This window comes from Helianthus annuus, chromosome 2 (assembly GCF_002127325.2).
Source record: "Helianthus annuus cultivar XRQ/B chromosome 2, HanXRQr2.0-SUNRISE, whole genome shotgun sequence".
In the NCBI taxonomy this organism is placed as follows: domain Eukaryota; kingdom Viridiplantae; phylum Streptophyta; class Magnoliopsida; order Asterales; family Asteraceae; genus Helianthus; species Helianthus annuus.
The window spans coordinates 141,110,183-141,134,298 of NC_035434.2; the positions used below are offsets into that span (position 1 = coordinate 141,110,183).

Consider the following 24,116-nt stretch of genomic DNA (forward strand, 5'->3'; position numbering starts at 1 on the left):
AAAAGAGTGTTGGGTGGGTGGGTATTATTTATATTTTTTTATTTGTTCTATATTTTTTAAACAAATATTTTATGAACAAACATGATATTTTTATCTTTTCATAAAAAGATAACAGAAAAATTGGATGGGGCAACGAAGCGGATGTAAATGGTAAGAATTGAAATCATGCAGACCCAGATACAAAAAAACAAAATTTGGATGAGTGTGACAAAAATGATCAAACCACATAGACGGTAACCGCCATGTTTAAGTTCAAGCCATCTTGTTTAATTAGGATCTATTTTAATAACATGGAAATAAGAATAAATGTTTAGGTTGTTCATACCAAGGATCTATTTAATAACAGGGAAATAAGAATAATATATGAATGGAATTATCAAGGATCTATTTACTATTGAAGAAGACACTAAAAATATCACAATGTCTCCAACCCAACCCATTGTTATCTCTACACTAATTTATTCCAATAACCATAGCTATTTAACTTATCTTTAACCATGGTTCTTTCTAATCAACTAACCACGGTTAACTCTCCCTCCATTTTCCTTTTTAAGCACCTCATCCTCACCACAACCAACACACTTTCTAGTGACAAAATCAAGAACAGTAACACCATAAACCCAAACAACAAAACCCCTAGCAGAAACAGCTGATCTTGAAGCCTCAACTTAACTATGGCGTTTTACATGGATGAACAACAAGTATGGAAGTGCCACAAACATCCATCCAGGCGGCGAAAAACCGGCATCTGCCCTAAATGCCTCCACGACCGCCTCGTTACCCTTTGCCCGGACTGCGCTCACCCTCGCCCTTGCGCCTGCTCTCCCACTTCAGCCGAATATCCATCGTCGTCTTCCTCCTCGTCTACAACCTCGTTTTCGCTCTTTCCATTCTCTAGAACCGGTAGTCGCCATGATACAAACTTCTCAAACAACCCTGAAGGTGATCCAGCGTTGCGCAAATCGCGATCGGTGGCTATATCATTCCTCCGATCGCGATCGCGCCACGTAGGAACCGGTATTGGAACAGGTACAGGAACTGGTGGATGTGAAGTTGAAACAGCTGTGAATAATAATAAGGGTTTGCCACCTAAGGTTACAAAGGGTAAAAATATTTTTTGGTCTTTGTTTCATAAGAGTAAAAAGTGTGATGTTCATAATAATGGAATGGATGAAGATTTGAGTAATTGTGAAGATGTGACTGGTAAGGATGATTATTCGATGATGATGCGGTCTAGATCGGTAGCTGTCGGTGGTGCCGGAAACCGGTTTACTCCGGCGAGTTCGAAGAAGGGGTGGTATTTTCCGAGTCCGATTAATGCTTTCCGTTATTCGAAATCTCCTCGATCTGCCCATGTTACATAGGTTTCTTATCAAGTTGATAAAGTGTTGCTTATTTTTATATTTGATATTTTTTGATGTAGACAATAATTATTGCATTCAGCTAGAGAAATTAAAACGAAGCTGAATGATGATATGAGAACACATACGAAATAATGATTTTGGCCCTTTGTGTTCTTTAATATGTTTTATTAAACAGGTTAGCTGGTTAAATAAATAAAGAGTAAATTGCACAAAATTATCTTTTATGTTTTCTCAAACTTGCAGGTTCCAACCTTTATATTTAAAACTTGTTAAAAACATTCTTTAAGTTTATTTTTGTTACTGGTTCAATCCTTTATAATTAACCAAGTTAATTTAACGAGTTAAATTCCCTCACATGCAGAACGTGTGAGTGTATATTCATCATTTTGATTGATATTCTTATAAAACCCTTTTTATCTATTTTAGTTTCTTGTGTAAGCTTCACCAATCCCCAAAATATGTTCCCATTTTTTTCTTTCACATGGCACACACACATTCCATTCAAGATTAGTAGAGCGAGAAAGTTCAGCGGAGAGAGAGAAAGGAAGCGGCATCTTATAGAGAGAGAAACCAGAGAGAGTGAGAGGAGGAAAAGGATAGAGAGAGAAACCGGCCGGTCTCTTCTGACAACGAAGACAAATAACAAAGATGATCAACATCGATGGTGTGACGACGAGATAGTGGTTTTCCATGGTAGAGATCGTCGGAGCTACGGTGGTGACGGGTGGTTTACAGCAAAAGTACATGGTGGAGGTTAGTGGTGTTCTGGAGGTAGGTTTTGGATGGTGGTTTCCAGTGGTCTTGGAGTTGAATAGTTTCCGGCGATGTCGACAATAATATTATTCTGGTATAACAGGTTACTCTCTCGACATCTGTTGTTTCCTTTCGTTTGTTACATAGTGTCTCCTGGAGTAGTTTTGATGGAAACTTTGGGTGTGGTTCATTGATCTGACCGGTGGAGTTGAATGGTGGTTGTTGATGTTGTTACAGGTTGTGGCAGTGGTGTGATGAAACTTAGCATCGAGTTCGGGACCGTCTGGAGGTGACTCAATGTGGGGGTTAACACAGTCAACGGGTCAAGAATGGTCAACTGATTAATTGAGTTAACCGGGTCAGGTTGTTTGTAAAAAGTCATTTGGTTTGTGAGTAAGAATCGGAATTTTGTAGGTGATCAGAATTTAGATTGTCCAGGGAAGGGTTTTCAGTGGGTTTTATAAGAATATCAACCAAAATGACGAATATACCCTCACATGTTATGCTTGGGAGGGAATTTAACTAGTGAAATTAACTTTGTTAGTTATAAAGGATTGAACCTGTAACAAAAATAAACTTAAAGAATGTTTTTAGCAAATTTTCAACATAAAGGTTAAAACTTGCAAGTTTGAGGAAACATAAAGGATGTTTTGTTCATTTTACTCATAAACAAATGTTATCAATGTGGGGTTAAGCCACTTTGTAGAGGCATTGCCTCTTCGAAATGAGGTCTCAGATTATTCTGGGCATATACAATTATTTTAGGATTATTTTTGTAATAGTATATGATTAAACTTGCCATTCAAAAATAATAATAATTAATAAATAAAAGTTAGACATGTTACATTTAATGTATTTGTTTATCTACTAAGGCTAAAGTGTGTGGGAGGTATGGATTGGGTCATCAATCGTCACGTAGTATCATTAATAGATTGCTACACCATCTCCTTGTCTCATCCACCATGATAGGCATGGATTAAACCATGGCAACCATGAGCATCATTTCCTTTTTTTAATATTTCCTTTTGGTTTTCATAAAAATAAATTAAAATAAGAGAATAGTGGTTTGGATTATAATCAGATCCTTAGGGTAGTGATTTAGAATAATGGATTAAAAACGGGTGACATGACGTTGATGTGAAGGGCCATGATAACCATAAGGGTCATGACCACGCCCTATAGCGTAACCTAGGTTTGTTTTGAGACTTCCTACTTAATTTAAGTGAGGTTATCTAGAAAGCGTTCGAATTTAAAGTTCGATGTTTTAATTTTTAACTAGTTGTTTATCATGCGCGCGCGTTGCGGCGCGCTAAACCAAATCGTTCTATAAGAATGACAAAACATGTCAAATAACAAAAAGTAACTCAAACTAAAACGTCACGTATTTTCGGTACCGGTTCGGCACCGGTATTAACCGATTTTTACCCTCAAATACAACCCCCGCCCAAGGGGCCACGCCGAAACCCAAGTCCACCCGGGGTGGTGTTTGTACCCAACCCACGACACAACCCCCGTCCCATACCCCATATTCTAATATTTCCTAGATCTTCTTTTAAACACATAGCCGTTAGCCCCGCTCGACGCCCGGGCTGAAACCCCCACCCAAGGGGCCACGCCGAAACCCAACCCACCCGGGGTGGTGAATTGGGCATTTGTACCCAACCCACGCCACAACCCCCGCCCCATACCCCATACCCCATATTCTAATATTTCCTAAATCTTTTTTTAAACACATAGCTGTTGGCAAACGGCTAGCCCAAACGGCTACTTGTCTTGGCCAATGAGATCCAACCATGTCATTTTGATAGCCCCGCCCAACGCCCGGGCTGAAACCCCCGCCCAAGGGGCCACGCTGAAACCCAAGCTCACCCGGGGTGGTGACTTGGGCGTTTGTACTCTACCCACGACACAACCCCCGCCCCATACCACATATTCTAATATTTCCTAAATCTTTTTTTAAACACATAGTTGTTGGCAAACGGCTAGCCAAACGGCTACTTGTCTTGGCCAATGAGATCACGCAATGTCATCTTGGTAGCCCCGCCCAACGCCCGGGCTGAAACCCGCGCCTAAGGGGCCACGCCGAAACCCAAGCCCACCCGGGATGGTGACTTGGGCGTTTGTACCCAACCCACGTCACAACCCCGCCCCATACCCCATTTTAATTAATTGAATATACTAATAAAAAATAAACTCAATTACTATTCATTGAGTTTATGTTTGAGTTTATGTTTTATTAGTATATAATTTGTTTAATTATTAATTTTTAGAAGAAACTAATTTCACGTTTTAAACTATTTATTTATTACCTTTTAATTTCCAACAACTTATAACTTATAAATTTAAAACGTGAAATTTTAAATTATTTATTCATTACCTCTTAATTTCGAACAACTTATAAGTTAGTTCCTATCATGGTTGTAAAATATGGTTTTCAAGGCCGAGTACTCTCCGAGTAGTCGCTACAAGGTAAGCTGCCGAGACGATTTTCTCTAACTCCGCCTAATTACTCGGAATCAATCAAACGCGGTCAAACTCGGCCAAAATCGGATCTAGTAGATCAATTCGGCCGAGTTTGACTTAAAAAATAATAAAACATAATTTATATGACTATCATATTAAATAATAAATATTATTTTCACGTATTTTGTTATAAATATTAGTAAATTTATGTTTATATATTTAGTTTCCGAAAACTAATTTCTTCATAATTTAACATGTCCGAGTACTCTCCGCCTATGCCGAGTACTCTCAACTCCCCAATCGACCGACTAGGGAGCACCTAGCGACTTTTACAACCATGGTTCCTACTCATAATTCTTCAAATCTTTGTTATTCGTATTCTTGAATCTCAAGCTAAATATTTAAAACAAGTTTATTTATAATATACTTTCAATGAGAGATAAAGATGGAAACAAAAACAATCAAAGCAACAACAATTACGAAAATGTGTTATTTGAGTTAAAGCAACTGGTTGTTTAAAATGTTATTGAATCACCAAGGCCGGAGGATGTGAGGGTGTCACCTCAGTCAGATCATCATCAATGGCGCCTGGAGGGCACCACCACCCACACCGCCGAGTTTAAGGAGGGGGCGCCATGGGTTGTCCACTAGCATGGTAACGAGGAAGAAGGAGATGTTCAGGTGAGGCCCACATGATTTAATCTAATAAAATCTTATTTTTTTATTTTATTTTTAATAGGGGGTTTTATCCCACACTCTGCAAGTTAAGGGTGAGGGTGATAAAGTACTCTGGCTGACGTGGATCTGACGTGGCATGATAAAACCATCCCACACCCCATAGCCTAAGTGTATACATGTTCGCATTGAACAATTCAACCCACCAATCCAAAATGCGAATCCAGCACGATTGAAACCCAAACATTAAACACATTTCTAACGTGTTAACAAAGTCTATAACTATATATATTATTATATATTGACACGTAAGTTTTAAATATTCTTTTTAATAAATTAACGTCTACATTATATTTGTAATCACAAATCTATAATTGCTCTTATATCATTAATTGGAACCCATTTATCGCATTAAGTTTTTTTTTAATTAAATTTGGACGAACCTTTTTCTTTATCTTTGTCTGTCTGCTCATACAGATAATCAAAAGGATGTTTGTCAAGAATGAAACACGACAATAAGAGAAGAATTAAGTTGTTATATGTGAGATAGAATTCTTTGACTCGATTAGTTGTAGCTAGAATATATGTTTCTTTATAATTTCATCATATTATATTAACATGTGGCAAATAAATATATGTAACATGCTACAATCATTGAGTATATCATATATTGTATTGCCGATTAGGTTTAGCATGTGGTTAATATTTTTTTAACCACGTTATTATATGAAAGCGAGATTTGTTTAAATAACCTTAAACTATAAATATTTAATGTGATCTTGTTGGCGTTTTTTTGTTTTTTGTTTACAGTTACACCAAATAATATTCATCACGTACATTGCCTTCATATTCTATAAAATACGGTCAAAGATATGAATTTGATTGGTAAATTATAAGATGGTTAATGATATCATGTATTTGTTCACAAAACTTTTTAAAATGTATTTTACTATAATATTCTGTTAACTATGCAAAATTTTAATAAGTAGTATGTATATGTTATTAGAATTTTATAAAAAAAATGCTAAAACTAAATGGACCGCATAGACGGGATAGACACCCATAACAATTGTAAATGGCATAAGTTGAACGCACTGATCGAATTGGTTTTAAATAAGATAAAATTGTAATATATATAGGGTAAGGTTCATCCGAGAATCACCTTTATTGCGAGAATCGCGAGAATCAATGTGAACACAACCTAAAATGGCTAAAAAAACCTAAAAAAACCCTAAAAAAAACCTAACCCCCACCGCCCAAAAACCTAAACCCCCCCACCCCCCCCCCCCAAAAAAAAAACCTAACCCCCCCCCCCCCCCCAAGCTAAATGCTAAAAACTAAAACCCTCAAAAAACCTAAAAAAAACCTAACCCCCCCCCCCCAAAACCTAAACCCCCCTCCCCCACCCCCCAAAAACCTAAACCCCCCCCACCCCCCAAGCTAAAATGCTAAAAACTAAACCCCCAAAAAACCTAAAAAATCTAAAAAAATCAAAAAAAAATCTAAAATTTTTTTTACTATTTTTTATGTTCAAATCGCTACTTTTAGTAGCCAAAAAAAAAAAATTTTACAAATTTTTTTTTTTTTGATACTAAAAGTAGCGATTTTTATATAAAAAAATAGTAAAGTGGTAAACTATTTAAAAAAAAAAAGGGGTTGAGATGTCATGGACCCCACCACACACACCCCCTTCTCTCTCCTTCCTTCCCTTCACCACTTCGGCAAGCCATGACCGAATCGGCAAACTTTTGAGTGGCAAACAATGTTTGCGGTGGTGTTACCAATTGGCAAATTAAGTTTGCCACACTTTGCCGCACCCCACTTCATATACCCTAAGATTTAAAGAGTTTTTTCCTAAAAGGGTGTTAGTGGAAAATTTATTTACCAAAATAGGTGATTTGAAAAATAATTACCAAAATGGGGTTTTTTCTATATTTCTTTATTTTTTAACTAATCTGTTATAATTCTTCTATTTTTATTTAATCAACCTATCACATTTATATTTTTTTCTTCCATCTAACTCATTATATAGATTTTTTTTAACTAACTTATTAATTATTATATATATTTTTTGTTTTTTTATAATGAAACCCATGTTAAAACAAACTGAGTGCTAATACCTCTCATCTACTGTTTTAATTTAATTTTTTTTAGATTAATTTTTCATTTACTATTGTTCGTGTAGTTGAATACCTATTCAAATGAAAACTCATAATATAGTATTTCCAAAAGTTACATAAATTTTATTAACAAAGGGTTGATGTAAACATGAACACATGGCTCGTTTACAAAAAAAGATAATCATGTTTGTGTTTGATTGTTTGTTCGATTAACGTTAAATAAATGAACATGAACTTGCTACTTTAGTAATTGTTTATATCTCTAAAATTAGAATGATTTAGGTCACATAAATGTAAAAGGAATAAAAGAAAAAATGTTATGAAAAAAGAATTATATTTTGGTGGTTAAAAAGTAAATACAATATAAAGAGTAATTGTTTGGATAAAATAGATTAAAAACATATTAGGTTAATTGAAAAAAAATATAATAGATTAGTTAATAATAAAGAAATAAGAAATAACACTTATTTTAATATTTTTTTTAAAAATCACCCATTTTGGTAAATATTTTTTCCACCCTCACCAATTTGGGAAAAAGTCATTGCAAAACATCTATTTTGGTAATTATTTTTCAAATCACCCATTTTGATAAATAATTTGTCCACCTACACTCTTTTGGGAAAAAACTCAGATTTAAAGTTGGTACTTTTCATACGCATACGAAAGTGTTTGTCAACTAATCTAGAAAGATGTTGGTGTTGTATGTCCGGATATCCAACATACTATTTAACAATAAACTACTTAAATATTACTATATACTATTTAAATTTTATATAATATACAAATGTTTTTTAAAGTTCATTATGACTTTGTCCAGTTTTCTAGTTCGTTTTTTAAAGTTCATTATTACTTTGTCCGGTTTTCTAGTTCGGTTCAGTTGATCCAACGTGTGAACCAATGGCTGGTTGGATGACCGGTTTGTTTTCAAATATTGGTTGTAAGGTTTTTGACTTGGGAGTTAGGATGCATGAAATAGAATCAGTATCTATATAAGAAATATTTATGTATGCTACTGTTACGTTTAATTATACATTAATCTATTATAAGGGGGAAGGGGCGTAAGCGGGTAGCTCTACCAGCAACCTAAACACCATCGCCACCAGTGGCGCGGGTAGGGTCTGACGGGTAAAGGTTGTGTTGGGTAGAAGCCACATGGTTATGTGAGTGAGTAAAGAGAGTCAAATGTTACGAGAAAAAGGTGCTCAAACCCCCTACATTTGATTTAGTGGCATCACTGCCCTAAAAGGTGGTGAAGTTCTCTTTACTATTTTATTTATTGTTTCAAGGGTACATAGTTCTATGTTGATCATGAGAGCTATATCTTTTGATCACATGCTCAAGAAAATCTCTAGGGTTATGTGTGTTACATGCACCTCTATACTTGCACTTTTGAAATGTAACTCCCTTTTTAGCAAGTATTATTACTACATTCATTGCCTTGATCTAGCCACTTTATGCATATGCAATTATATATCATGGTACATTTACAGGTGTATAAATCAGTTTTTTTCAAAATCGGTTTCGGTTATTAACCGGTTTCGGTTTTTCCACCCAAAATAAAACCGGTTTTTTTATAACCGATTCCGGTTACTAACCGGTTTTTGAGGTCCAAAACAATAACCGGTTGGGACCGGTTTTTCCCAAAAAACCGGTTTTTTACCGGCTTTTTACCGGTTTTTTAATAACTGGTTCGGTTAATAACCGGTTTTTGAAGTAAAGAATGGTAACCGGTATAAAAACCGGCGGTTAAAAAAACCGGTTATAAAAAAACCGGTTAAAAAACCGGTTGCGGTTTTTTTCCGGTTTCGGTTCTAAAACCAGTTTTTTTGTACACCTCTAGGTACATTCATACTTTAAACTTGAAAAATATATATTTGCCTTAAAAATATGGTGTGAGTATTTATGTATGATTATGTAGCTTTAAAATAAAATAATTGTGTAATCCTACTTTGGAAGTTACAATGTATGCAGGTATAGTCATGTATATCACTTATGTTAAATGTATAATAAGAATCACTAAGGGTTGTAATAAACACTATAACAAGTAAAAAATAATAAGATAATCTTGTTGGCTCAGGTCGATCTAATCGAATTATAGTAATCACGATGACAGGCAATTTGATAATTTTAGTATTGCCCAAAAATAATAAAAAATGATACAAAATACAAAATTACAATTTTTCAGTTTTGCAATTAAAAATTAAACTCAACGATTGTCACAAAATAACAATCAAGTTTTAAATCTTTTCTAATTAACTAACTTAAAAAAAATTATATTCCTATCAGGTCATTCAAGATTATTTTAATATTCTAATCTATATCTATCTATATTTTCTATAAAAGGAGAAATCCAAGTGACATAAGAAAAGCTGATGTGTCAGCTAGAGAGCATGTCTAACAAGGCTTTTCTTATGTCATTATTACATCATAATACCTAATATTTAAAGACTTTAAAATTCAAAGTTGGCCTACTTATGGCATCAAACCAGTGCCCCACTCTCAATTATGAAACCACTGATTGTTCATTCAACCACCTTTTTCAAACCTCTACCACTGATGATTCAAAATTCAAACCACTTTCAAACCACTACGACTGATGATTCAAAATTATGGCTCCAGATTCAAAATTCAAAATTATGGCTCCAGATATATAAGATACCATCTTCTTCAATCAATTACTCTCTCTAATCCATTTCTCTCTCAACTCTCTCTCTCTCTCTCTCTCTCTCTCTCTCTCTCTCTCTAAATGCAGGTTTCTTCTTTCTCAAATCAATTATCCAGACCATAGACGCTTTCTTCTTTCTCAAATCATCCAAATCTTCGATTCAAGTCTCTGATTCGGATGATTATTATCCAGGTATCAATCGAATTTCAAGTTTCTTTGTATTTGATTTCTAAATATTTGGATTTTGATTTATAGCGCTTCACTGATTTGGGTTTTGTTTGTTCGATATTATTCTAAGCTTCACCAAACTGTATCCTTGAGTCCACAATCTGAGATCGATCTATTCCGTAGGGTTTTGATTGGTTTTACGGCGATAATATCGGTGACAAAATGGGTTTATCACCATTTTTGTTGAGAAATGGTAGTTTTTTTATTTACTGTATTTGTGAGTACTTATAGCATTAATTAAGTTTCATTAGGAAAAGTTCATGCTTTATATAGTGTTTAATTTTTGTGACACAGCTTGGAAGCTGAGACAGCCAGCATGAAAGTCATGAGATACGAAAGTCTTCATTGCTGACATAGTCCATTATTTGGTTGTTATCAGGTAAATTCATCAAGCTCATTTGTCATGATACATATCTGAGATGCTTTTGATTATTATGAGGTTAAATGTGTGCTTTTTTGCTCTTGGTTATGCGTTGTTTTGGCTACAGATTGCATTTTAGTTGTTGTTCATGTAGCTGATGCTGTATATTGTTTCAACCACCAAGTCAGAAGGAGGCGATGAGGCAGAATAGGCGTAGAAGCTCCGATTGCTCGATCATGTGAGATAAGCATATTAAAAGGCAGAAACAGAGAAATGGAATTGTACAATTTATACTACGTTTAAGCACATTGGAAGTATTTATCATTATTTAAAAAAAAAAGAAAACTGGGCTTAATGTAATGATGCCTTGAAAGGATTTAAAAAGCATAAAGTGGTAACATTATTACCCATTTTTGTATTAGTGATGTCAAATGGGTCAAAGACACAAACCATATAAATGGCTAGAAAGGAAGCAGGTTGAATGGGTCAATAGTGATCCAAAGTGTATTTTTCATGCATAAACACTTGCAAATCATATTTTTACTCGGTAATTTTTTAGAAAAAGTACATCTTCTGGACGAAAGTGTTTATGCTCGACCTTACCTACTTAGACCAGCACCAATATTTATATGTTGTTTTTGAATTAGGATTAATAGATTTACTGATTTGTTAAATATGTGATTTTTAGGATTATATAACTAGAAAGAAACACAGGTGTGCTCTACTGTATGCTATGCTGATTGCTGACACCAAAGAGAAGTAGCAGTACTATTTGTTTCTAAGACAAAATAAACAAACCATCATATATTATAATACCATGGAACCTTGCACCAATTCAGAGCATAGAGAACAGGGTACATCCCCTTCCAGCTACCGGTAAGTAATAGCTGCAGCTACCGATAAGTAATAGCTGCTGGTGAGTAAAAAAAGTGATTACAATATAGTGTTTAATTAGGAAAAGTTCATGCTTTATATAGTGTTTAATTTTTGTGACACAGCTTGGAAGCTGAGACAGCCAGCATGAAAGTCATGAGATACGAAAGTCTTCGTTGCTGACATAGTCCATTATTTGGTTGTTATCAGGTAAATTCATCAAGCTCATTTGTCATGATACATATCTGAGACGCTTTTGATTATTATGAGGTTAAATGTGTGCTTTTTTGCTCTTTCTACATACGTGAAGTTTGACCGAAACCTGTTACGTAACCCGCCTATTTGTCGTTCCTAATTTTTGAATAATCGTTTTGACTTTCAAAACCGTATATTGCAGAAAGATGGAACTCATATGTTTAATTTGGAAGGATTTATTCCAAAACTTTGTCAATTAGCTCAAGAAGTTGGTGAAGATGAGCGAGTTGCGCCACTTCGTTCAGTTGGCTTGCAAGCTCTTTCTTGAATGGTATTTTTATCGTCGCCTAAACTAATTGTCGTTTATATGAATTTGTATGATCTGTCAACCATTTATTTGATGTTATCATTTTGTATTATAGGTGTGGTTCATGGGTAGATATTCCCATATATCAGCCGAGTTTGACAATGTAAGCATATATTAGTACCTTCTCAAGATTAGAATTAAGTATTAAATTCAATAATATATTAATTTATTCATCTTTTCTCCGTTACATAGATTGTTTCGGTAGTTTTGGAAAATTATGGATCTCTGATTAACGAGTCTGAAAACCCTAATGAAAATCGATGGGTTCAAGAAGTACTAAAAAACGAGCATCATGTGCCATCAGAGGCTTTGATGAAGGTTCCTTCTTGGAGTGCAATTGTAAATGAGAAAGGCGAATTAAATGTGTCGGCGTAAGTTACATTTCTAAAATCTTCAAATTCTTATTTTACATTTTTACCGTTACTTTCGAGTCATAATCAGTTTCACAGTAGTTGTTAAAACTTATCATCTTTTTTCATCCAAACACTCAAAACCCAAAATTTTAATCGCATATACACGTGAGATCTAATTAATACAACAGGAAATGAAAGTCTATATGCAGACAAAAAGATTCATAAAAAGAAGCTGAAACGGCTTACGTTTATCTTGATTAATTTTAGTTTTGAAACAAGTTGTATGCTTTTGTAACAATTATGTGTTTTTTAGGTGGGAGTGAGAGCTCAAAGCAAAGCAGGAGTGGGAAGAAGAGTCAAAAGGCGATGTTGAAACTCGGATCGGTTCTTGGTGTTAGTTGGGTTACCATCAAAAGAGCAAAAACTGTAAGATATATATGGCGCTTTAGAAGTATTGTCCCTTTTGAAAATCATTGGTAAAGGTTACAGACTTTATGCCGCTGGAAGTAAGTGTAAGTCGCCATCATTTGGAAGATTTGAGAAAAAGAAAGGCCTCGTATCTGACAGTTCTTCTGGTAGGTCTGATAGATTCAGGGATTCAAAACGTAATGTTGGTTGAAGTTTATCCGAAAAGATATCGTTTAATGGATTCTTTAGAGACTCGGGTCGAATATCGAGCAATAGACTGCCACCCGAAGAAGGTTATATAGTGTTGGGGATTCTGCTACAAAGCGTTAAAAAACAGTGTTTTGTGGAGAAACAGTGGTTGAAACCACTGTTGGGTTAAAACGGTGGTTCAAACCACTGTTGGGTTAAAAAATTGGGTTAAAACGGTGGTTTGAAACCACTGTTGAGTTAAAACAGTGGTTTCAACCACTGTTTCTCCACAAAACACTGTTTTAACCTAACATTGGTTTCAAACCAACGTTTCAACCCAACAGTGGTTTCAACCACTGTTTCTCCACAAAAACATTGTTTTAATGATAACTCTATAGCTGAATCTCCAACACTATAATCTTCTTCGGATAAACTTCGACCAACAGTGGTTTCAAACCACCGTTTTAAATTATAAATTATCCATTAAATCTACAATACATTATCTAAAGTATTTGATAAAAGGTTTATTGTGTTTACTGTTTAGGGATTGTGTATCTGGCCCGACTAAACCTTTAATTTAGTGAATATATCTTTGGACAGACTACAAAAAGAAAGAATTGAAATGATGCGTGAAGTTATCGATCTACAAGATTAGCAACGCGGGACCCATCAACGCGGGACAGACTACAAAAAGAAAGAATTTAGTGTATATATCTTCGGACGGCTGACGGTTGAGAACGTGGTGGATATTCTCCAACTCGTTCGGCTCTGCGATGCACTTGATCTTTACCCAAAGTGTATGAAAGTGGTATCTAAAGATTCAAGTCTGTTGAAGAAACAGATGGATGGAAGTTCGTTTAAAACGATGATCTGTATCTCGAACTCGAAATCATCAAGTTCATTGATGAAGTTGAATTGGTACGTACTCGAATCGTAATGCATATCATCTTATTGTTAGTTATTATTTTTTTCATGTTTTATATTACCACTAGGTTAAAAACCTGTTTGTTGCGATGTTTCACGTCTCTAATATAAGAAATATTAAATAGTTAATAATCAACATTTAGGAGTTATAAAATGATTTTTGAGATAATATATATACTTGAAATTACATATAAGTAATTACTTTAGGTAATAAAGTGGGTGAAATAACATAAACGAGAAGGAGAATAATCTTACAGAGAATGTGACACGTGACATATAACTGGTTACTTATTTATTAGGTATTGATTAGTTGGCCAATTTTATTGTTATTACGGTTATTGTTTTATTATATTAAGTGATTTGGTTTTCTATTATTGAATATACAGAGAAAACTATGATCTGCTAATGGTTTATTATGGTTAAATTTGATCCGAATGTGTAGAGGAGGAAGAGTACTAGAAAGCATATGCAAGAATAGAGTTTGTATTTTCAGTTGAGTGAAACTATGGATTGTCTACAATACATTTGCACAGAAGGTTGCACAAGTGTAGGACCGTTTGACATAAAACCGAGCAAGAACAGAGCACCTTGCAGCAAATTTGCGACATGCGAAGGCCTCCAACACTCGATTTGTCACTTTGCGAACTGTAAGAAGAGAGTTAGTGGAGGTTGTGTTAGGTGTAAACATATGTGGCAATTCTTCAAACTCCATTCTTCTATTTGTGAATCACATGATTCTATTTGCAAAGTTCCCCTCTGCAGGTAATTAATCATTTATCCGTTTATCGTATTGGATTGGGTCTATACTTTTATTGTGTGTTAATTCTGTTGTACATATTTTAATAACAAAATGCGAAACAAACGATGGAACAAATTAATGGTCATTTGACTTTGATAACTTTAGTAAACTGACATAGTTGAGGTATACTTTTTGTGCAAGTACTGTTGACCAAAATTTTGAACAATTTGCAACAAAATAAATATTCTACAATTAAGTTGTATTTAGTTTATATACGATATGTATTGTTTTTTTTAGTTATTTTAAATGGTTTTTGATGACATGTTATGTCATGGTGTCAAGTTTAGTGTAAATATGATATATATTGTTTCGGTTTTTTATGATATGTTATGGTGATTCGTTGTTTAATGTCTTACTATGTATAGGGGCAAAGGTTGGTCATCAGTTGCTGTCAAAGTCACATATGTATAGGGGCAAAGGTTCATTTATTTAGAATGTTCTCGAGCGGCATCTGTTATTGTTGGTGACTCTGCTAAACTTGATCTTTTTTATAGTCTTTCTAATGTATTGTTTATTATTTATTGTTTATGCATTTGATACATATGTAATAAGGATGATAGTAAAGTAGTGAATTTAGTAACTACACATTTGTCATTTTATGATTTTGTAATATTTTTTCAATATGATTTTGTATTATTTTTTCATAAATAATGCTCATCAACTTAAAACCATTGTTGTTGATACATCTGCTGATACAGTGGTTGATACATCTGTTGACTTTGGTTAACAGATGGATGAAAACATATGTTTGAAACCACTGTTGGGTTAAACAGTGTTTTGTGGAGAAAACAGTAGTTTGTCATTGGTCAAACAGTGGTTTGACTTTGGTCAAACAATGGTTAGACTTTGGTCAAACAGTGGTTTGTCTTTGGTCAAGTAGTGGTTTTTCTTTGGTCAAGCAGACTTTTGAACAATCATAGTTTTGCACAGTGGTTTGACTTTGGTCAAATAGACTTTTTTTTAAAAAGAGTAGTTTGACTTTTGTCAAACAGTGGTTGCATAGAGATGCTATTTCCTTTCATCATGTTCTCTCAGTTACTTATCATCATTCGTTAATTTAATTACATCACATGCAACTTATATAAGTTTTAATTCTAATTTTGATTTTTTGGCGGATAACAGTACCTAGCTTTAAACTAGAAATTACAGATGGGTATCACTACTAGCCTTAAACTAAAAATTACAATATCTATACACTTATATGTATGGTTTTCTAAACAAACGACCCGTGTTTGCACACGGTCTTACCGCTAGTACATATAATAAAAGAAACCATGTTAGGGACATATGGCGTTCTATGAGGCAATCTTAATTTTTTCTAAATATTTATTATGGAAAGTCAATTATTGATAATATTAAATTTAAAATTTGTAGGAGATTTTAATGATAAAGACAAAGATAATTGATAATAATATATTAATTATTATAATCATATATTAATTATTAAAAATTAAAAATATATTAGCGTAATATTTATAAAGATAAAGATTGTTGGAACCTGAAGGTTTATTCATGTAGGTTAGCATAGTTGAAGGGTTGTTTCTGTGTTTGTTTAGTTTACATATGGGCCGATTTTGTATGGGTTGGGTTAGTTTATTAGTAGTCGCAATGGGCCTAGGTCAAAGTCCATTTGTTTTGTATTTAAACAAACCTCAACCTCTTGGTTGAGGTTGATCAGTGGTTGCGACTAGAAGGACTAGCCGATTTCATCAAGGTGTCTTGTATCAGTCTTTGTTCATCATTGAATGCAAGATTTCCGGTTTGTGATTTAACCATTATTGTTTTGTTTATTTACTCGTTCTTGAATCGGCTTGTGATTGTTTTCCGCACCTTCACAAGTTAAAGATCGATATCATTGAAGGATCCTAAATGGGTTTTACAATTGGTATCAGAGCCAAGAAACCAATCTTGGTTCGGTTTTGATATCACTCGGATTCAAGAACATCCTTTGCTACTGATCTGGTTTTCGGTGTTTGTTTTGCAGTGAAAAATATTAAATCTTCAAACTATTCTTGGTGAAACTATTGAAAGATATCACTGATTTTGGTTTGTGTGATTTCAGAAAAATTGTTAGCTGATTTCTCAGAGTTGGTGATCAAAGAAAATTCAAAGATTACGATATCTTTGAATTTTTGAAAAGTGCTGAAAATCAGGGATTACGAGTCAACAGATTTATCTCATATTTGTTTTGCAGGTCTCGACTCGCAACCATCAGCTGTCTCGACTTGTCCTGTTCCGGTCTCGACTCACAATCATCAGCTGTCTCGACTTATCCTTTTCCGGTCTCGACTCGCAACCATCAGCTGTCTCGACTTGTCTTGTTTTGGTCTCGACTCGCAATCAACCAAGATCTCGACTTGTCCGGTTTTAGTCTCGACTCGCAACCAACTACGGTCTCGAGTTGTCTGCTTCTTGGTCTCGACTCGCAACCGTAGTCTCGACTCGCAACGCCAATTTGCAACGTGACTTGGATTTGAACATTGAACTGTTGACAAATTTTTGGACTTAAAAAATAATTAATTGATTAATTAATTGATTGATTAATTATGTTGACAAATAACGTTGATTTGGCTGCCCTTAACAAACAACAAGAACTGGATTCAAAGCTTGGAACCACAACACGCATTCCAAGGTTGACTGATGCAAAGGATTTTCCCAAGTGGAAATGGCGCTTTGAACAACACTTGAAGGTCAAAGATTATAAACTTTGGCGAAGCATTTTAAGGGGTCCAAGGGAGATTATGATGGACAGTTCCACTGAACCAGGTGTTAAAGTGAAGAAACCCAAAAGTCAATATACCGAAGATGATCTTCTTATAATTGAAGAAGATGAAAGAGCACTTTCCTACTTGACCATGGGATTGGGTCCAGACATTGTTGTTGGATTTCGCACCTGCAAATCTGCCAAAGAACTGTGGGAATCATTGATCGACGTCTACGAAGGGAATGAAGATATGAAGGAGAGTCAAAGAAATTTGCTGCGACAAAATTTCAACAACTTCAACCATATTTATGGTGAAACTGTTGACAATCAAATTCAGAGGTTCATGAAGATAGTAACTCAAATGCAAATGGAAGAAATTCATATATCAAATGCATCTACCAATAGACAGCTTCTAAATGCATTGCCAAAGAGAGCTGGGATCATCATGTCGCTATGATCAAGAAAACTAAAGATCTTGCTAGGTGCAGCCTGTCAGAGATGATCTCTCATATCAAAGCCTGTGAACTAGATGATAAACAAAGAGAAACCAACTATAAAAACAGCATGTTAACCACAGGATTCTCTGTTGCTCCCACTTCATCAAACGACAATAACACAGCTCTTTTGTCTCAAGGTGGTTTTCAAATGTTTAGCTATGCAACATCTGCTAAGACTGTCCCCACTTCAGCAAATGTCTATTGTTCTGGGTCCTCTAATCAAGCTACTCCTCCACATCCAACAGTTGCTTCCGCTTCCACTGCAAATGCTGTGAATGCCTCCACTGCTGCTTCCGCCTCCACTGCGAAAAATGAGATGATTGCTTTCTTTACACAACAGTCAAAAGAAAATTTGGATATCGCAGCCTTCGTTATAAATTGTTTGAACGCCTTCGTTGCTGGAAAAATTGATCCTCCAAAATGGTGTGACGATGACCTACATCAGATCCATCCTGATGATGTTGAAGAAATGGACATCACCTGGCAGATGGCGATGGCTGCTTTCAGGGCACAAAAGTTTGTTAAAAGAACATGTAAAAACAGGTGGGGCGCTTCTTTCAATGGAGCTTCTAAGGTGCCTTTTAACTTGCGCTGTTACAACTGTCATGAGGAAGGGCACTATGCTCGAAATTGCACAAAGCCACTGATAAACAGAGAACAAACTCCTGCTCAACCCGTAACACCTAATCGAGAAAGAGCTCTTGTGACCACATCTAGTATAACAGATGCTGCTGCTACTGGAAGTCCTCAAACACAAGGATTAGCTCAAGCCCTGGTGGTTCAGCCCAACATCAACTTTGATTGGAATTCTGAAATTGAGCGTCTGAACATCTCAGCTCCAGAAAATCAAGCTGCTTCAAATAACATTGCTTTTATGACCTCAAGTGATCAAGATTCTATGCCCGAAGAAGAGACTTCAGCTGAAAACTTTGCTTTTATGACTCAAATTCTTTCAGCTCCAGTTAAAGGTCTCACCAAAGAAGAGGTACTTTCTGTTTTCTGTACTCCTGAGTGTAGGGAAAGGGTTGAAGCTTATAGAATACACAACGCTGAGCTCATTCAAGATTATCAAGACATAAAAAATAAAAATTTTACCTTATCGAAAAACGAAAAACTTTATAAAGAAAAAATTGAGGCTCAGCGAAAAGACATCATCAAACTTAAGGATGATGTAAGTGTAAAAACAGCCCATTTCTTAGAAGCTCAGGAGAAAGTATGCATTTTAACTAAGGAACTGGAAGATATCAGAGACAGATATCAAATAAATGAACTTAATATTAAGAAATTTGATTCTTCCAGCAAACTAGTTAAAAACTTGTGTGATCAACAGCTCGCATACAAGAAAAAGAAAGGGTGTAGTTTGGGTTTCAATCAGGCTCCTCCTCCATATAACGATAATTATACGTATTTACCTATGACTGGGGAGGAGATGATGAATGAGAGTAAAATGACTTATGGTCCCAAAAACAATAAGTCGTCATCTAATGACAGACCAGCTGAGAAACAGAAGCCTACTCCATTAAATTTCGTTTCTAAAGGCTCAATTGATCCTAACGTTTCGCCTTCATATGCAGATGATTTTTCTGAAGTAAAGTGTGGAGATGTTCATGGGAGTGAACCAGTTGTTCTTTCAAATATTTCTGAAAATTATTTTGAATAAACTGAATCTAACATTGCTTTTGGTCGTTCTTTATTTGCGTCGTTTTCTGCTTATGTTTCGTCTTGTGAGCCTGTTGTTTTGGGCAAAACTGATGATGTTTGTGTTGATACTTTGAACAATAAGTGTGGTGATGATCGTTTTTCAGCTAATTTGTGTGATTGTGGTGTTTCTAACGTTTCAGTTGATGACAGTGTTACAGGTGAGGTCCCTCAGGACGCATTCAGTGAAACCACTGACACGACTTCTCAAGAAAATCAAGAGTATCCTGATTCTTCTTCTGAATCTGTCTCAGTGGGTGTCCCTAATGTTGAATCTAGTGGGACCCCATTGGAAACTGTAGTTGAAATTGAATCTGAATTAGTTTCACATGATCAATGCGTTGAGGAAATGCATATTGATGAAACTTCTACATGTTCAAATAATGAACCTGAATTAGTTTCACATGATAAATGCACTGAGGAAACGCATATTGATGAGACTTCTACATGTTCAAATACTGAACCTGAATTTAGTAAAGAAGAAAAGGGAATTGAAATATATAAACAACCACCAAAATGCTCAGAACAACCACAAGCAAAACATGTTCAGAAAACTAAAACACCAAATCATTCAAAACCAAGCAAATCTTGTAAAAATTTTCAAAATACTCACAAAGTGAAACGTCAAACATGTTTTAACTGTGGCATCGCGGGTCACATTGCCAGAAATTGTGTTCAACTCCCAAGGGCATCGTACAAGAGGAAGTTTGTGCAAGATCAGAAGGTCAAGTGTAACCGATATCGTTGTTCCGAGTCAATGACGACTAAAAAGACTAAGACAATGAAAAACAACTATCGCAAGACTAAACCTTCTGATCAGGATTGGAATGCAGCCAAACGCGAAAATCAAAATCAACAAAATGAATTTCGAAGAAATCAACATAATGCTTTTGGTAACTACAATTCTAACTGGTCAAACAAGCATTGGAAACCTAAAGCTAAGGCCACGCAATCCAATCCATCTCATACATGCTATCGAAATTCTGCCATTAGAAATACTTCGAAGTTTTTAAATAAAGACAATTTAGTGTGGCAGAGAGTGACATACATTGATGCACAAGGAAAACCCAGATCCATTATGGGCTGGGTTCCTAAATCTAACTAATCCCGCTAATCATGCAGGAACAGCTGTGGAGGACTACCGTGCGCCTCTGGCACATGGATAGTGGTTGTTCCAGGCACATGACAGGAGACTTATCCCAACTGGTGAATGTCAAAGAATTTAATGGTGGATATGTCTCATTTGCGGGAGGAGAATCAGGTAGAATCACATTGAAAGGAACCGTACGAAACGGCGTTTTAAGCTTCGAGAATGTTAATTATGTTCCAGAACTGAAACACAATCTGTTGAGCATTTCTCAGATTTGTGATCGAGGAAATTCAGTTCACTTTACAAAGAAAGGATGTCATGTTCTTAAACCTGGGATTGTCATTCCAGAAGATTGGTTCTTAATGTCAGCAGAGAGACGAGGAAATGCTTATGTGATTGATATGAACAAGAAATCGTGTGAAGAAATTACTTGCCTATTCTCGAAGATTTCAGAACATGATGGTCTACTGTGGCATCGTCGCCTTGGGCATGTGAACATGAAGAATTTGAATCGTCTGGCTAAAGGTCAACTAGTACGTGATCTTCCAATAAAAGATTTCATGTTGGTTGAAAAGTGTGTTGCTTGTGCAAAAGGAAAGGCTCATCGAAAACCTCATAAGGCAAAACCTGCACCCTCGACAAAAGCCGTGCTTGAATTACTTCACATGGATCTTTTTGGTCCAGTGAATGTGTTGAGTATTGGCAAGAAAGCGTATTGTCTTGTAATTATCGATGATTACTCTCGCTACACCTGGGTGTATTTTCTCAGTCACAAAAATGAAACTGCAGTCTTAGTGAAACAATTCATTACTCTGGCTGAAAATCAAGCGAGTGCCAAGGTGAAGGTTATTCGATCTGATAATGGGACAGAATTCAAGAACGTTACTTTGGACACATTCTGCACAGAAAAGGGAATTGATCGTCAGTATAGTGCACCATGAACTCCTCAACAAAATGGAGTAGCTGAAAGAAGAAATCGTACTCTTATCGAGGCTGCACGAACTATGCTGGCTGACTCGAAGCTTCCTAGTTTCTTTTGGGCCGAAGCTGTTAGCACGGCTTGTTACGTCCAGAATCATGCTTTAGTAAATAAACGTCATATGAAAACTCCTTATGAGATTCTGGAAGGACATAAACCTTCGGTTTCACACTTTCGTATCTTTGGATGTCCTTGTGTATTATTGCTCATGGACTTTAATGGAAAGTTTGAGGTCAAAGGGGACGAATGTTTCTTTGTTGGATATGCTAAAGGCTCTGCCTATAGGGTATACAACAAAGTAACTAAAAAGGTCGTCGAGTCGTGCAACATTGAGTGGCTTGAGGAAAACGCTACGGATGCTAGAGTCGGACCAGATTGGTTATACGACTATTCTGAATTGTTTAAATCATTTAACATTTCGTCAAGTGATTTTTCAGATGCAGATGTGTCTACTCCAAAACAACCGTTGTCTTTTGAGGACACTGAAGAAGAAGAACCGTCGGGAATGGTGTTTACGCAACATCCTACGTGTCAGCAAACGTCCCATCAATCCCCTGAAGGTGCTTCAACTAGTGGTTCTGCATCTAATGGTTCCGGATCTGCACTATTTCCTGAACCCATTCCTGAAGATTGCATTGTTACCACTCCATTCGTTCATAATACTGCAGCATCTAATGAGGGGGAGTCTAGCAACACCACCACTGAAGACGAGACCGTACCTGACCTGGCAATACCCACAAGTGTTCAACGAAATCACCCTATATAGAATGTGATTGGTCCTGTAAATGCAGGAGTTTTAACCAGGAGCCAATCGGGAACCATCAATACTTGCTTATATTCTTGCTACATTTCTCAAATCGAACCTAGAACTGTTGATATAGCTTTGGAGGAACCAGGCTGGGTAGATGCTATGCATGAAGAGCTGAACCAGTTTGAGAAGCTTGGCGTATGGAAACTTGTCAAGTTGCCAAAGGGAAAGCGCAAACTTGGAACTAGATGGGTATTTCGAAACAAGCAAGATTCTGCAGGAGTTATTGTTCGAAATAAAGCAAGGCTGGTGGTTCAGGGTTTTCGACAAATAGAAGGTCTGGATTATGATGAAGTATATGCTCCGGTTGCCCGACTTGAAGCCATTCGGATCTTCTTAGCTTACGCGTCATATATGGGGTTCACTGTATATATCAGATGGATGTCAAGACAGCGTTTCTATATGGAGATGTGAAGGAAGAAATCTTTGTTGAGCAGCCACCAGGTTTTGTACATCCAGATCATCCAGAATATGCCTACAAGCTAGACAAGGCATGTATGGATTACACCAAGCACCACGAGCTTGGTATGCCACATTAACTGAACATCTTTTGGCTCATGGGTACACGCGTGGCACGATAGACCAGACTCTGTTTATCAAGAAAGTGGGCAAGGATCAGATCTTAGTTCAAATTTATGTCGATGATATCATTTTCGGGTCTACAAGTGAGGAGCTTTGCAAGGAGTTTGAGAGAGTTATGAAAAAGAAATTTGAAATGAGTGCTCTCGGGGAAATGACACTGTTTTTGGGTCTACAAGTCAAACAGAATTCTCAAGGGATTCTTATCCATCAAGGGAAGTATGTGGATGACGTGCTAGCAAAATTCAAGTTTTCAGACGCAAAACCAGCTGAAACACCAATGTCAGAGAGACGGTTATTGACTGAAGATGAAGAAGGATCTCCTGTGGATCAACGTCAGTATAGGTCTACGATCGGGTCGTTGATGTATCTGACAGCTAGCCGTCCGGATATCATGTTTGATGTCTGCAACTACGCAAGATATCAGGCTAATCCTAAAACTTCTCATCTTATTGCTGTTAAACGAATCTTTCGGTACCTTAAAGGCCGACCTCGGTTTGGTCTGTGGTATCCGAGGGATTCCAATTTTGACTTGTTTGCGTTTTCTGATAGCAACTTTGGAGGTACTGATAGTGACAGGAAATCTACATCAGCGGGATGTCAATTTCTGGGCGACAGGCTCATTTCTTGGCAATGCAAGAAACAACAAACGGTGGCGATATCTACAGCTGAAGCTGAGTACGTTGCTGCCTATGCATCTTGCTCTCAAGTGGTGTGGATGCAACATCAATTGCAGGACTACGGTTTGACTTATCTCAACACTACTATTTACTGCGATAATGATGCTGCAATACAAATTGTTAGAAATCCTTTTTTCACTCCAAAACCAAGCACATAGACATAAAAGTTCATTTCATTCGAGATTGCTTCGACAGAGGTCTTATTACACTTGAGCAAATCGACACAGATGCAAATGCTGCCGATTTGTTCACCAAACCTGTCAGCAGCTCAAAATTCAAAGTGCTTGTGGATTTTCTGAAAATGATCCGTTTCACTGACTGAGCATGTTTTTGTTTCGTAGGTA

General features: G+C 36.1%; 1 protein-coding gene and 1 pseudogene across 1 annotated transcript; both read left to right on the forward strand.

Annotated features, from left to right (window-relative positions):
• Nucleotides 1–569: 569 nt before the first annotated feature.
• LOC110894236 lies at nucleotides 570–1,522 on the forward strand. Its single transcript, XM_022141431.2, has one exon. The coding sequence runs from the start codon at nucleotides 675–677 to the stop codon at nucleotides 1,362–1,364; it is 690 nt and encodes a 229-aa protein (XP_021997123.1). The 5' UTR covers nucleotides 570–674; the 3' UTR covers nucleotides 1,365–1,522.
• Nucleotides 1,523–2,054: 532 nt separating this feature from the next.
• LOC110892501 lies at nucleotides 2,055–15,339 on the forward strand (annotated as a pseudogene).
• Nucleotides 15,340–24,116: the final 8,777 nt, after the last annotated feature.